General features: G+C 41.4%; 2 protein-coding genes across 2 annotated transcripts; both read left to right on the plus strand.

Moving 5' to 3' along the window:
• The first annotated feature begins 232 nt into the window (after positions 1-232).
• On the plus strand, positions 233-2,065 carry LOC139348952 (bone morphogenetic protein 10-like). The gene is made up of 2 exons (XM_070989387.1): positions 233-566; positions 1,026-2,065. The coding sequence occupies exons 1-2, from the start codon at positions 233-235 to the stop codon at positions 2,063-2,065; spliced, it is 1,374 nt and encodes a 457-aa protein (XP_070845488.1).
• Positions 2,066-7,028: 4,963 nt separating this feature from the next.
• smad4a (SMAD family member 4a) lies at positions 7,029-14,191 on the plus strand. Its single transcript, XM_070989474.1, has 11 exons — positions 7,029-7,457; positions 8,294-8,649; positions 8,776-8,950; positions 9,167-9,196; positions 9,285-9,488; positions 9,678-9,785; positions 10,442-10,492; positions 10,586-10,769; positions 10,939-11,107; positions 11,257-11,395; positions 12,089-14,191. Exons 2-11 carry the CDS (start codon positions 8,410-8,412, stop codon positions 12,298-12,300), a joined length of 1,512 nt encoding a protein of 503 aa, XP_070845575.1. The 5' UTR covers positions 7,029-7,457; positions 8,294-8,409; the 3' UTR covers positions 12,301-14,191.
• The last annotated feature ends 393 nt before the right edge of the window (positions 14,192-14,584 follow it).

A 14,584-nucleotide genomic window follows, 5' to 3' on the forward strand; every position in this document is an offset into this window, starting at 1 on the left:
CAAACATGTCAGCACAGCACATTGGACAGCACAGCCCTGCCCTCAGAACCAAACCACAAGATCAACAAGGGCAAAGCTGTTGTCTCATTGTCCCCAACAGCAACCTGTTGCCCTTTAACGAAGGAGAGTCCTTCCACGAAAGGTTGAACAGTTTGCAGGTATCCACAGCAAAGGATCCACCACATCTTCTCCTCTGATGCTCTTTGGATTTAAACCTTTCTTTCACTCAACCATGACGGTTTCAGTCTTCTCCAACCTCGGGTTTATCCGCTCTCTGAATGTCCTGCTTCTGACGTTGACTGGTGTGAGCTTGAGCAGTCCCATCAGGTCTCCCGAGAACCATCACAGGGCATCAGTCGGAAGGGGTGATAATCCTCTACTTGATGCACAGGACTTTCTGAGCCATTTTCTGTCCACAATGAACCTCACAGAGCTGAGGCCCCAGCCCAGGCCCCACGCTGCCCTCAAGGAGCCACCAGAGTACATGCTGGAGCTGTACAACCGATTTGCCCACGACCACACTGCTGTGCCCTCAGCCAACATTGTGCGCAGCTTCAAGAACGAAGGTACAAACTTGATTTTGTTTTACACTGCAAAAACCTTGGAAAATGTATATATTGCATAATATTTTTAAACTTTGTGTTGCACTTTTCTACAATAACATTTAAAATTCAAGGTTTAGCTTTCAGATCATTGGGATCATGTTTGACGCTCTACAAATTTAATGTTTAATTTTAAGATTAAGATTAAGATCCTTCCTTCATTAATCACCCACACAACACAACATGCATATGCTATTCGGTGCACACAACAACAACAACAAACACGTATTTATATTATGGAAGTCAAAATGCTGTAACTCTTTTATGAAACTGCAGTTGAATTTTTAAAGTTGTGATTCAAATAAACCAAACACAACTACTACACTAACTGTGTATTTGATACAAGGGAACATTTTGATATCTAACATAGTTTAACTTAACAAAATGCATTGAGGCACACTTATTGATATATTTTGATTTCAGATTCCTCCCCATACAGTATAACAGCCAGGGGTGTGAGGATACATCCCCTGCTGTTCAACATCTCAATGCGCCACCATGAGCATATAACAATAGCAGAGCTTCGTCTTTTCACCCTGGTCCAGAAGGCCCAAAGACCATACACTGGCATCAACTGCAAGGTGACCATCTACAAAATACATGAAGGCGTTGTTTGGACAAAAGAGGTGGGGAAAGAAGGGAGAAGGAGGGATAAAGAGGAGGTGGTGGAGATGAAGGATTTGGAGGAACTGGTGACAAAGCATATCCATGCCAGAGATAACAGCTGGGTGTCATTTGACCTGACTCATGCGGTTACACTCTGGCTGAAGTCAGGGTGTGCAACTCACAGACTGGAGGTTCATATTGCAAGTTTGGGGTCAGAGGAGGAAGGGGCCGCACATGAGGTCACAGAGGAGACTGGGAGGCTGGTTGAGATTGATATTGACCGGAGCTTGCAGGGGAAACACAACGCGGTGATGATTGTATTCTCAAACGATCAGAGCAGAGACCACAAACTGGATAAACAAGAGCTCAACCAGGTGATTGAACATGAGAATGACCTTCCTGAAAACATGGGCCGGAGCCAACAAGCTTTCTGGGGCCATGTTAATCACAACCAGGACGAGCTGGACAAACAGTCTCTCATGCAACTGCAGTCCAACCTTATCTATGACACGCCTCCCCGAATCCGCCGCAATGTTAAGAGCGAGCCATGCAAGAGGACCCCACTCTTTGTGGATTTTAAAGACATTGGCTGGGATACATGGATCATCCAGCCTCTGGGCTACGAGGCATACGAGTGCAACGGTGTGTGCAACCCACCTATGACCTCCGAGGTCTCGCCTACCAAACACGCCATAGTGCAGACGCTGCTGAGTGTTAAGAGTCCCGAGAGGGCATCGCGTGCCTGCTGTGTGCCTACTAAGTTGGAGCCGATCTCAATCCTTTATCACGACAATGGAGTGATCACTTTCAACCACAAGTATGAGGGAATGGTAGTGGCAGAGTGCGGCTGTAGATAGTCCTGAAAGTGATGCTATTACACAGAGGCAGAGACTGTGCACTGATGGAGCGAAAGAAATATCATCATCTCACAAACGCCTATCTATCTATCTATCTATCTATCTATCTATCTATCTATCTATCTATCTATCTATCTATCTATCTATCTATCTATCTATCTATCTATCTATCTATCTATCTATCTATCTATCTATCTATCTATCTATCTGTTTTCTCATTCTCTGCTTGTTATCTAAGATCTCATACAGTGGTGTGTGAAAACACAAGTCTAGACTTAGTTGTAAATTAGGGATGGACACAAATCTGTGCTACATGATGTACATTTGTAATTGTATAAAGATAAATCAGTTTTAGCTTTTCATGGTCGCTTTGATACATTTCTTGAATCATCATTTGCAAAACAGCGAGTGCATTTCTTAAAACAAGCCTGTAACGTGCTCAAAATGTGAACATGTCGCCTCAGAAAGTCCTTATGCCAAAATGCTTAGCCATTATAAATGTAAGTCTGGTGAAAATTACGGCTACGGTTTAGATGACAATGATTGAAAATGCACAAGGCTGCACTTATCCTGTATGGTATATATCAGTTTCAACAGTACAAAGTTACACATTACTGTTTGTGGTGGATTGATTGCAAGAGATTGGACAGGATTCACATTGGTGCCTTTACTGTTTGCAGTGTAGTTTACTGACACATGTCATTGCAAAATAGAAAAGACTGTTTTACAGCACTGCATTGCACAAAGGAAAAACAATACAAAACTGTACACGCAGTACTGTCCAGTCTTTCCACAGCCCCTGACGTCCCTGCCTGTCGGGCCACACATTCTCACAGCAGGTATCCTCCTCTGCACTGTAGCATGGAAAGAATCTTTTGGAATGTCTTATCCGGCCCTTTGTCATAAATTATACCGCTGTATTCGTCTCTGTCTATACATGCTCTCCGAGTAAAGGTTCACGAGAGGCACCTGTGAGCTATATTAGAGAACCGGTTGATCATTGGTTGACCTAAAGCTTCACATCCCCCTTCATTTGTGAAAGTCAAGATTCACCTAAGAGCATTTCATCAATTCGGGACACATTTTCAAATAATGTCTAATAAATAGAAAATGTGCTAGAGAGATTATGACAACTGGTTTAACCATTTTGCATGTAATGACTTATGCAAAGACACTAATGCATAGATGTTTTGGGGGTTAAGACTATTCAGCGGAATAGCAGTGTAATACATTTTGATCAACATGACATAAACAGCTGATTTGTACATAATCATTTGCATGAATGTGCCAAAGCATTTGCGTTATGGTCAAAATGAAGAATTGCTTTTCAGATGTGCACAAGTGACTAGATGATGTGGAAGTTGAACAAGTAGTTTTGAAAATTCAAATTCTGATCTGAGAAATGTGCAAAAGCGACTGAGAAAAACTGTATTGTTGCATTATTGTAGAATACAAAGCTTTCCAGTGAATGCTGCAAATCCTTTTAAACAGTCGGCCGTGATTTATTATGACTATTCACTGATTTTGTACATCACAATGTTTTTGGATAAGCTCCATGATTCAGCGTAAATGACAGTAACAGGCCTTATTCTTGCAAATGTGGCATCAGTGCCATATGACACAGTAACAGACAAAAGAAGAAGAGAAAGAAAAGAAAGTTATGATGAACATCCTGGAAAAATGTCTCTTCCAACTGTGTCAGATGAAGCGAGCTCCATGTCATTAGGGGCAGCTCAAAAGCTTAAGTACTGCAGCACGACAGCACTGATATCACTTACAATAACGGCCTGCTGGATAATTTGGAAAATATGTTTGAAACTGATAAAAGTACAAAAGATGTACCCTGGGTGCAAAGTTTCAAAGTACAGAATCTGACAAAAGTGAAGTTTTCGGTCTGAGTTATTTCAGTGCAGGTGCTGGCTGACTTTTCATCACAGAACTTTCTCAAAACTTCCTTTTTTTCATCTACATTTTGTTCTAGCACAAATTACTTCTAATGCAGAAGCTGAGACGCTCCGGCTCGTCCACACTGAAATGTTCTTTCACAAAAAAAAAAAAATCTACCTCTTATGGTAGGTCAACAGATTACAATGATTTGCACTATAGTACGCTGTATGTATTTTTCTCTTAAATTCAACTGTAACTGAGCTTTATAAGTAGATATGCATGCTGCAGATTTGTAAATGGCATAATTTGTTTCTGTGTCCTGTGGCATGTCGGAGTCATTGAAATGATTTAAAGAATGTGACATTTTTCCTCTCATTTGCTTGCCAAACTTTGCAGAATATCCATTTTCGATGGCTTTTGACCAGGAGAGGATTTTCACGGTGTCTTGGAGCTCTTCAGGGCTCGTCTTGTTTGAAAAATGTACAATTTCTCTTACCTTACATTTCTGTCAACTGCTGTGAAATCTTTCTTTACACCCCCAGCCTTTCATACCCTGCTTTTGGCTCTCACACATACATTAATCTTATTATGGTTGTTAAAATAAAACGTCTAAAAACAAATACATTCATTGGGCAATTTGTGATCTCTTGCACACCCTGTTTCATTGTCAGGTACAGCACTCCCCACCTAACAAACTTAATCCCCATCCCTCTAGCGTCACATGCCTGGCGGGCCTCTCTCTGCCCGCTTCCATGCCATAGTGATAACGAGGTGTCAGAGCCTGGAGTCTTGTAGACCGTCACTCAGGATGAGACGCCACTCCAAGTGGCAGCATTTGTGAAAAGGTGGTGTCAGATTCCTGGTCTCCAACGCCAACATGCTCTATTGACACTCCTGCCATCAGGTTGCTCGGTGCCCTCTGAACCCTCCCACTTCCTTTTTCTGACACGGGCATGCTGACGCCCTTATCAAGGCCACAGCAACAGTACAAATGGAAAAAATACATGTCACATCATCACCTAGCTTCTGCTGTTAACAGTCGGAAGCAGATAACAATAATGGAATAACACTGTGGAACTTTCTAACTTAATAGGATCCTCACTCGGCACATAGAGTTACATAGGCCAAGTGTGCAGGGCAGAGATATCGACTGGCAGTGAACAAATTGATTCCCCTGTGTGGAGCTTATTTAAAACCGCAATAAAGTGTCAATATATAGAAAATATATCTAAAAACAGCACGATGCAATATGCAATGACTGTTCACAGTGATCTGTGGCTGTTTTAGCTTGGGGAATGTACAAAAATACTGGGGTGAGGAGGGACTGAATCTTAAATGCCATTAAAAAGACAACATTGTTGGCCAAATGTACCTCTCTGATCTGTGGGGCACAAATTTGCTCTTTTTATTTTCTTTTTTTCCAATGTGAAAAAGGTCAAAGACCCTCCTCTGCTGTCCAAAGTATTATAGACCCCTTCACTGCCTAACTGGATGTTCAAACAATAACTCTCACTTCATTAAACAGCTCTTAGAAGATCAGTCTAAAGTAGCTGCCGGGCAGATCCCCCTTTAATTCATGTAACTGACGTTCTTTTGATTGCTTGTTTTGTCAGCTTGAGCACTCTTCAACAGATTCACTATGTGTTCTTTTGGGTTCATCGTGTTTAGTGTTCCGCTGCACTGACTTTATTTTAAGTAGAACAGATGCTCAATCCTGCACCAACTGTCTGAACGTTAACAGAGCTTCAATAAACATACAAAAAAGGAAAAATGTTACCTTACTTCACCAGAAAAATTAGGTACATTACAAATATATGTTTAGTTTCTTGCTGTAAAAACAATAAATGTGTTTGTTTTATGAATTGCATCAACAAAATGTACGTCCAAACCTTAGATCATATGTGAACATTATGTGTACACTAATGATATGTTCATGGTATTTCATCAACACAAATGTGAATCAGTATTGTATGTAATAAAGCTAATTATGACATTTACGGTTTGGATTATTATTTGTTCAAAGGCAGAGATATCTATGACAATTCGAGCCGAAAATATTGGCAAATATATGCAAATAAATACTGCATTTCAAAAGCTGCTTTTTTAAAATATATCATTTCCTTTACCTAACCATTATAAGTTCATAAGAGGCCAACATTTAATCTGTACCGGGGACTGTTTTCATCGCTGTAATGTCACAATAAACCGTAACCACAAGGGGGAGACTTTATATTACAATAAAAATCATTTCACCACAAAAGAAAAGAGGGTTACAGGGCTGCTGCACCTGCTGATGTGTTTAAAAAACATCATCTTTTGGTCAATGTCATTTGAATATGTTTTGTATTCAATGAGACACTGCTGGCATGCACCCAGCAAAAAATTTAATATTACATATAGAGTATTATAACCAACTTATTTCTGTGGTGACAACACTGAGGAGTAGATACTCATTTGGACATGCATGAAAAAAGGTGTTTCAGTGGTTTAAAACTGTACTTCGCGATAAGTGATTTATGATTATGCAAAATGCTGATCAGGTTTACAGAACAGTGTCTCAAGAGATGAGTTAGCTGTATGACCAGCATGAAGGCTCCAATCACTTCAGCTGATAATATGCTTTAGTGGTGCATATCCCACGAATCAACTGATACACAGTCAGCCTGGGGTGTTTGGGGCCACTGAGGGTCTGGGGCCACTGAGCAGATGACTAATTAATCCAGCTGTGGTTATCCTTCATTGGAATTTACACATTTTAATTGTGTGATTTACTGGACTGTGGATTAAAGTAACGTAATCAAACCACGGCTCATTATAACTGGGGTAAACAAAAAGAATAAAAAACAAACAAACAAAAAAACAGAAAAAAACAAGGCATACTTATCAGGAATACTCTGGAACATCTGGGGCAGTGAGACAAATGCTCAAAATAATTGAATTGGTTCATTAAAATGGCTATCATTCACTTAGAAATTCCTTGCTAGTGTATGATAAATTAGCATGGGCTTGCAAACTGTAGGTGTTTTTATTGGTGTTTATTCATTTATCTATTTTATTAACAAATACGATAACAAACAGCAGCGCCACGCCTGTCACGCGTGTACGAGTGGGAGCGTGGTGGGTGGAGAGGGATTTTTGTTTATTTTCATGGGAAGCTAACCAGCAAACGTTTAGTTAGCTTACACCATTTTTTCCAGGTGTAAAGTGTAACAAGGCGAACAGATACACGAGTACCCGTTTAGTTAGCGTGATACTCCAACATTTCGTGAGGTAGCGGATTTTTGCGAAGAGAAGGTTAGCGAGCGAGCGTGAAGTTGACAAGGACTTTTAGCATTAGCTGTTAGCGTATGTGCTAATGAACGAGCCAAAATATCAGTAACGCCAGATAGCATATTAATATTTAGGTTACCAAAGCCGCTCACTCATCATCTTCTACGACTTGGACTAACGCTACTGCGCAGGGTAATCACTGCAACAGCACAAATCAAGTGCGTCTTTGATTCAGGTAATGATTTGAGACGAATGCTTTCGTAACTAGCATTGGCTAACTAACGGTAGCTCTAGTGGTAGCTAACGCCAAGGGAATCAGTCAACATTAGCCGGACAATGTTAGCTAACGCAGTGCTCTGCAACAGCAATGCGTTGACTAAACATTTGTGTTAATTTGAATGGTAATAACTGAGCGCTATAATGTTGGTACGGTTGGGTTTCATACTTCATCGTTAGGAAGGATTACGTTACCTGTGTTCATTAGCTTGGGTAACGTTAACGTTACCCATCAGGGCTAACGTTAGCTACGTTTGCTGTGAAAATACTCGTGCAAACCTAACGTTAACCCAATGTTTGCTTTATTCCAATTCCAGTATAACGAACCCACGCCAAGTTACGGTGCCACAAGAATGTTTTGGCTTGCATTTCAGTATAATTACAAGCTAATGGCCATATTTGCGGATGTTCGTCAATTTGTTACATTCCAAAGTTACCTTCGCTGTAAACACATTACATCGAACTGGGTATATTCACGGAGTACTAAATTGAAGATACTCAGACACCCTAAAATATATGTTTCTAGAGGTTTTGAAAATCTCTCGAAAACTCTTTTTCCAACCAACTCTGACTAGTGGCTGAAATGTTATTTTACTGTCATCTTCAGAAAGGTACATTAGATTGACTACAAAGAGGGCTGAATGTGACAATGCCGTTGTCCTCCTACACCTGACAGTAAGTCAGGGCCATACAGAGATTGTACATTGGGTGCCACTTTGAGTATTGCAATGTGGAACATTGGTTGGCATGCTCGTCTAAACTCTCAATCATAAGACGCTTTTCCCTCTGTTTTAGGTTGCTACGATTGGGCAGTGTTGGATCAACACTAACTTCACTGTGATACCTCTACTGGTAAAGGCGTAGAGTATACAGCTGGAAAGCCTCCCCAAGGTTGAAACCTAAGGAGCAAGATGTCTATCACGAACACTCCTACGAGTAATGATGCCTGTCTGAGCATTGTGCATAGCCTGATGTGCCACCGACAGGGAGGAGAGAGCGAAAGCTTTGCCAAGCGAGCCATTGAGAGTCTTGTCAAGAAGCTGAAGGAAAAGAAAGATGAGCTGGATTCCCTTATCACAGCCATCACTACGAATGGAGCTCATCCTAGCAAGTGTGTAACCATACAGCGAACTCTGGATGGACGCCTACAGGTACAGTGGCAGATATACAATACTTGGGTGGTTCAGTGTTACACTCCTTGTTATTGTAAGAGAAAATGATGAGAGATGCCACAGAAACACTACTCATCTCATTAGATGTTCAACTCTGTGCTTTAGGTTGCAGGGCGTAAAGGTTTCCCCCATGTTGTCTATGCCCGACTGTGGCGATGGCCTGATCTTCACAAGAATGAATTAAAACACGTGAAATATTGCCAGTATGCCTTCGACCTTAAATGCGACAATGTTTGTGTCAACCCATACCACTACGAGAGGGTTGTCTCTCCAGGCATTGGTAAGTAAGAATCACATGTTTGTTGTAGCTAGATCTCATTGTTTTATGTTATCGGCTAATGTAGAACGATACCACAAGCACGCTGATAGATTGTGAAGGACACATTTCAACATGACTTATATAGCTCCTTACATAAAGGGGTTTAAATTTGCATTCAAGATGATTCCCTGGACTTGATATGTGATATGGTATCTGTTCTTTTTCATCTCTTTGTAGACTTATCAGGACTGACCCTTTCAAGTTCAGGTAAGGAGGTGCCAACCTTTCCTTGTTAGCTCATTGAAGATTTTGCAGATGTCAATCAAGCATACCTGTGTGTGTTGTCTTCATGTAGGTCCACTTTTGGTAAAGGACGAGTATGACTATGACAACCAGCAATCTCACTCAAGCTCTGAAAGCCACCTGCAGACTATCCAGCATCCCCCGTCAAGGCCTGGTCCACAGGAGACCTTCAGCAGCCCCGCTCTACTCCCCCCATCCGAGGGCAGCAGTTCAGCTTCAACCTCTGCTTTCTCTACCATCAGTGCTGGACCCTCAAGTGAGACACTACAAGGGACTACATTTATATGCAAAACAAAAAGGAAGATACACTCTGAATGGCAAAAAAGCCATAATAGTCCTAATTTTGTGTCATTGTACAAGTAGGTTGGGCTAGATTGCTTTGAGAGCTGGTCTGGTGCACAGATGTCAAGTTGGTAACACAACTGTTTTCAATTTTTATTTCCAGATCCTAACCCCAATTGGAGCAGAAACAGCAGCTTCACCCCTGCAGTGCCTCAGCATCAGAATGGGCATCTACAGCATCATCCACCCATGCCGCACACGGGGCATTACTGTGAGTGGAGGGAAAACATCACAAAACACACATCATCCATGTTCTGTCAGATGGTGTACAGATGTGAACGTCTGATTAATTCATGAATATATTTTCTCTTTCACGTGGCTGGAGATAATGTGCTTTTAGAATCATGAGCTCAGTTAATTATTTAGCTAAACATTGACTGCTGTGGCTGGAGGACATCATTAACCTCTAGGAAGGCATGGAGCTGTTAGTTCACTACTGATTATAGGACAGGCCGTTTCAGATATCGGCTGATTTATTAAAGACATCAGTGTTGGAGCCTCCTAAGCTGATTTCCATATTAAGGATATTTCCCAGGTGTAAAAGGTCATTTGAAGGATGTGTGAAAGTGATAGTGGCACCAAGACACCAAGATTCATGGTGTAAATCAGACTTCCTCATGTTTAGGTATATTAATGCACTACACATAAATGTGTGACAATGCTTAAGTAAAAATGTGTCACTGTGGTTGAAATGAAGACTAGACATAGGTGTTTACAGGTCAGTCTCCACCCATGACATTTAATGAAATCTAGTTATTTTTAGAGCCACTTACGGCATGATCTGTGCTCTTTTCTGAATATGTTACTTAAGAACCGATGTGTTTTCCAAATCGCTATTTCATAATTAATATCGACATGCTTTTGCAGGGCCTGTTACAAATGAAATCGCGTTCCAGCCCCCCATATCCAATCACCCCGGTGAGTATTAAGCTGCAGATGGAAGACAGTCCACATATTTCACATAATCAGCGCAACCCATTTGACCTGAGGCTGCTTGTTGGTTCGTTCCAGCTCCAGAATATTGGTGCTCCATTGCATACTTTGAAATGGATGTCCAGGTTGGGGAGACCTTTAAGGTGCCATCCACGTGTCCCATAGTGACTGTGGATGGCTACGTGGATCCATCAGGAGGGGATCGCTTCTGCTTGGGGCAGCTAAGCAATGTGCATAGGACGGAGAACATAGAGAGAGCCAGGTACTCCACCACATCTTTGGAGACATATCATATAATCATGCAAGCAATGCATGCTTCATATATATGTCCTTAGGTATGATGAGCGGTTGACAGAATGCTGTAAGTGTATGTAATGTCTCACCTCTCTGACTGTGTTTTCCATTTTTTTCCCCTTCCTCTCTGTCCTTAGGCTCCACATTGGCAAAGGTGTGCAGCTGGAGTGCAAAGGTGAAGGAGATGTCTGGGTGCGCTGTTTGAGTGATCATGCAGTGTTTGTGCAGAGCTATTACCTGGATCGAGAGGCTGGACGTGCACCTGGAGATGCCGTTCACAAGATCTACCCCAGCGCTTACATCAAGGTCAGTTTGCAGTACTGTACTGTGTATGTTAACTTATCTCTGACCTATTAATGGATCTAGTCAGGTTAACATCAAACCTGACAATATATAGTAAACAGTCAAATGCTGTTTTGTCATGAGATTTTAGCATTTGTCTTGTCCCCTGCCAGGTGTTTGACTTGCGTCAGTGCCACAGGCAGATGCAGCAGCAGGCAGCGACGGCTCAGGCAGCAGCTGCAGCCCAGGCGGCAGCAGTGGCCGGGAACATTCCCGGGCCTGGCTCCGTGGGAGGCATTGCCCCTGCCATCAGTGAGTGTTCTCATGCTTTTGAGTTTCTGAGCAGTACAGGGGCAAAGTTTACTAATCTTAAAAAGACAAAAAACGACAACTTTGAAAAGTCTTGGAATATTTCTGCCAGATTTCATAGTGTGTTGATATTAAAATGTATTTATTCACACTTAATGCCGTGCGAGTACAAAAATGCAGCTGAAGTGGAAGAATTGTGGCTCCAACAGGTGCTGCTCCTCCACAATTTTTCATGCAGTCTGAGAGTTGGAGTTAATGCTTTCAAACTTTGATTGAATAACCGCATCAACAATGGTTACATACCAAGCAGTTTGCTTTGCTCTATCTGTCCTTGCACTCAGACTCTGACGACAACTCCCTTACAAAATGGTTTTAGCGTTGGCCTGCTTAACAATGACAATTTAAGTTGATGACGATGATGAGAAGATAATGAAAAAGATATAGCTAACATCATTACAGGCTAGGATTTTACAAAATAACTTTGGGCTTTACCTCAAATACAGTAAAATATGTGGCCCCATCAGAGTGGCAGATATGTGTGTAGCTGTAGTACTTTTTCTACTTCAGCTGCGTGCCTGCCTGCTGTATGTTCCAACTTTAACTGCAGAGCAACTTCACTAGCATACAGTATCTCTGCAAGAATTGGCCTATAGTGCCACATCGATCTAAAAGTTGCTTCCTGTAACTCCCCTGCAGGTCTGTCTGCTGCTGCAGGCATTGGGGTTGATGACCTGCGCAGGCTGTGCATCCTGCGGATGAGCTTCGTGAAGGGCTGGGGGCCCGACTACCCACGGCAAAGCATCAAAGAGACACCCTGCTGGATTGAGATCCATTTACACCGAGCTCTGCAGCTACTGGATGAAGTTCTGCACACCATGCCAATAGCTGACCCGCAGCCCCTTGACTGAAATAAAAGGCATGAACTGCACAAAAAAACAACAACAACAAAAAACAGACTGTACTTTTAACAGACCACTTCACCTTTAGGCCTGGAGTGCTGAAGGAGGACTGCAGTGACAGGGAGTATGTTGTAGGAATAAGGACATTAAGGCTGGCAATATACTCCAAACACGCTGCTCAAATCCAGTGCTGTGAGCAGTTGGCAGCGTACCGAGTGAACCTTCAAGTCTGTAAATTCAGTGACTTCCAAACAACAGCTGGAGGAACATGTGAGTCACACTGGGAGGAGTCGCAGTTCTTAACATGCTGCCAAGAGGATGCACATGAAAAGGAAGACAGCATTCTGACATTGTTCACCAATTGAAAATGCTTAACAGCATGAAGAGATCAGGGCTTTGTGTCCCTCAAATCTCAAGTAATCCACAAATACTCACTTCCAGAATGTGTCCACACAGGGATTAAAAGCTGCCGAACACCTAGAAAATATTTAATTACCCTTTAATTACAAATGCATCATTATAGTCAGCTGGCGTCTTTTCAGTGTGAACTTGACTGTATTTAAGATTTTAAGATGTATACAGGCTCCATAACTGACAAAATTCCTTTTTAGAACTGTTAGAGTTTAGTAAGAGGGCAGTAACACTATTTGACTTCAAACCCATTAAGATGAGCACAGTGTGGCACCTTGTCCTGGATGTTATCTACCCTGTCTGACCTCACTGAATGTGATTTCAGGTGGAGTATACACTCAGTCCAGTCCTCCTTCAGCCCCCCCTCCCCCGCAGGCCTCAACATTTATGTAAAATCATGTTACTCATTGCTCATGTTTTTGTAAGATGTAGTCTTAAATATTTTTCAATGCTGACAGTCCTCCTTTGACTATGTATTGATTTCTATTCCCCGTTTGAATAGTTTTTAAATTACGTAAACGGCATTTGAAAAGCCCATTTTAGCCGGCCCCAGCTTCTCTTTCAGCACTATAAAATGGTTCCATTATTCCACCACCAGTCAAGGCTGATGTTTTCTACTGATGTTTTTCAAACCCCAAATTTCATTGAAATTATAAAAGATTTTCAAAAGAAAAGGTTATAACACCTCCCCCTCATCTTATATGTAATGGTAATTCTTTCGATTAGATGCCCACATAGTGTCCCTTAGCACTTTATTAATTTGCTTGAGTATTTTGTCTTGTTTCATAGTATGTGTGGTTACTCGTTGTACCATATGATCTCTTAGCGTAGTTGAAAAGTTTTTCTTGCTGATGACCTTGGTGAGATCCATGAAAAATGTGCTTCAGCATGTTGTCCCAAAATTGATGTTTTCAGTATCAAACACTGCAGGTTTGAAAGGTTCATTTTTCATTCTTTTCCGGCAAAATGACGACAGTTTGGAACATACTGAGTGGAAGGTCATGACATTTGACATGTTCTCTGCGTGGGATGAACGTTTCAAACCTGCAGGCAGTGAGGCTTTGATACTCCAAAGATACATTTTGGGTGGAGCATCACTTTAGCATGGCTCACCGCCACCTATTTTAATTTGAGTATTATGTGGATGACACTTCACGTAACATATTCTAGACAACAGCTGAGTAAAGGAAGCGAGGAATGAACTGTGAGAGGAAGTTTAAGCCATATTGATGCCAAATATACACTATGAAGAGCAAAACCGTTAGCAGGCCGCAGTCATTTCAGTGTTGTCACTTGTGAAAGGTTTTAATTTACCAGCTGAATGATTTTAGTTTTTGCTCAGCACTATTGATCGAACAGTATTTTGGTATTTGGAGCTCTCTTTACCTCCAGCTGTTGCAGTATTTTATACTCTTTTGCTACCTTTACAGTGATCAACCACTCTGGTCATAATTGAAAAGGCTAAAAAAAAGCAAAAAAAAAAAAAGAATGCTGTACAATTTAGAGGAAATGCAAGTTCATCTTGATCTTTACAGTTGTGTCATACATTCTGGATACATATGGAGTTTGAATGATATTGGTGTTTATATGTATGAATATGGTTGAATAAAATTTCACGGGCTAACATGTAGTGTTGGCGTTGTCTCAGTGTGGAACTTGATTCGTGCGTCGAGTCAAAATTATGAGATGGGACACAGACTTTCAACGAGAAAACGTTTATTACTGCAAAGACAAGTCACAAATTTTAAGAAAACAACACTAAGAAGCTAGCCTGAGCTGAGATCTGAAATATTCAGAAAACCAAACTACATGTGTCTTTAATAGTTTCTATATTCATCAATACGACACACTAAATGATAATGTCTTTATAAATATAAAAGTC

This window comes from Chaetodon trifascialis, chromosome 20, assembly GCF_039877785.1.
Source record: "Chaetodon trifascialis isolate fChaTrf1 chromosome 20, fChaTrf1.hap1, whole genome shotgun sequence".
NCBI lineage: Eukaryota > Metazoa > Chordata > Actinopteri > Chaetodontiformes > Chaetodontidae > Chaetodon > Chaetodon trifascialis.

What these genes read in the sequence shown, in the direction of transcription:
- LOC139348952 (XM_070989387.1), top strand. Translation starts at nt 233, where the DNA reads ATGACGGTTTCAGTCTTCTCCAACCTCGGGTTTATCCGCTCTCTGAAT. An exon ending in GCGCAGCTTCAAGAACGAAG is followed by an intron (nt 567 to 1,025) that starts GTACAAACTTGA and finishes TTTTGATTTCAG; the next exon opens with ATTCCTCCCCATACAGTATA.
- smad4a (XM_070989474.1), top strand. Translation starts at nt 8,410, where the DNA reads ATGTCTATCACGAACACTCCTACGAGTAATGATGCCTGTCTGAGCATT. An exon ending in ACTGACCCTTTCAAGTTCAG is followed by an intron (nt 9,197 to 9,284) that starts GTAAGGAGGTGC and finishes GTCTTCATGTAG; the next exon opens with GTCCACTTTTGGTAAAGGAC. An exon ending in GCCGCACACGGGGCATTACT is followed by an intron (nt 9,786 to 10,441) that starts GTGAGTGGAGGG and finishes ATGCTTTTGCAG; the next exon opens with GGCCTGTTACAAATGAAATC.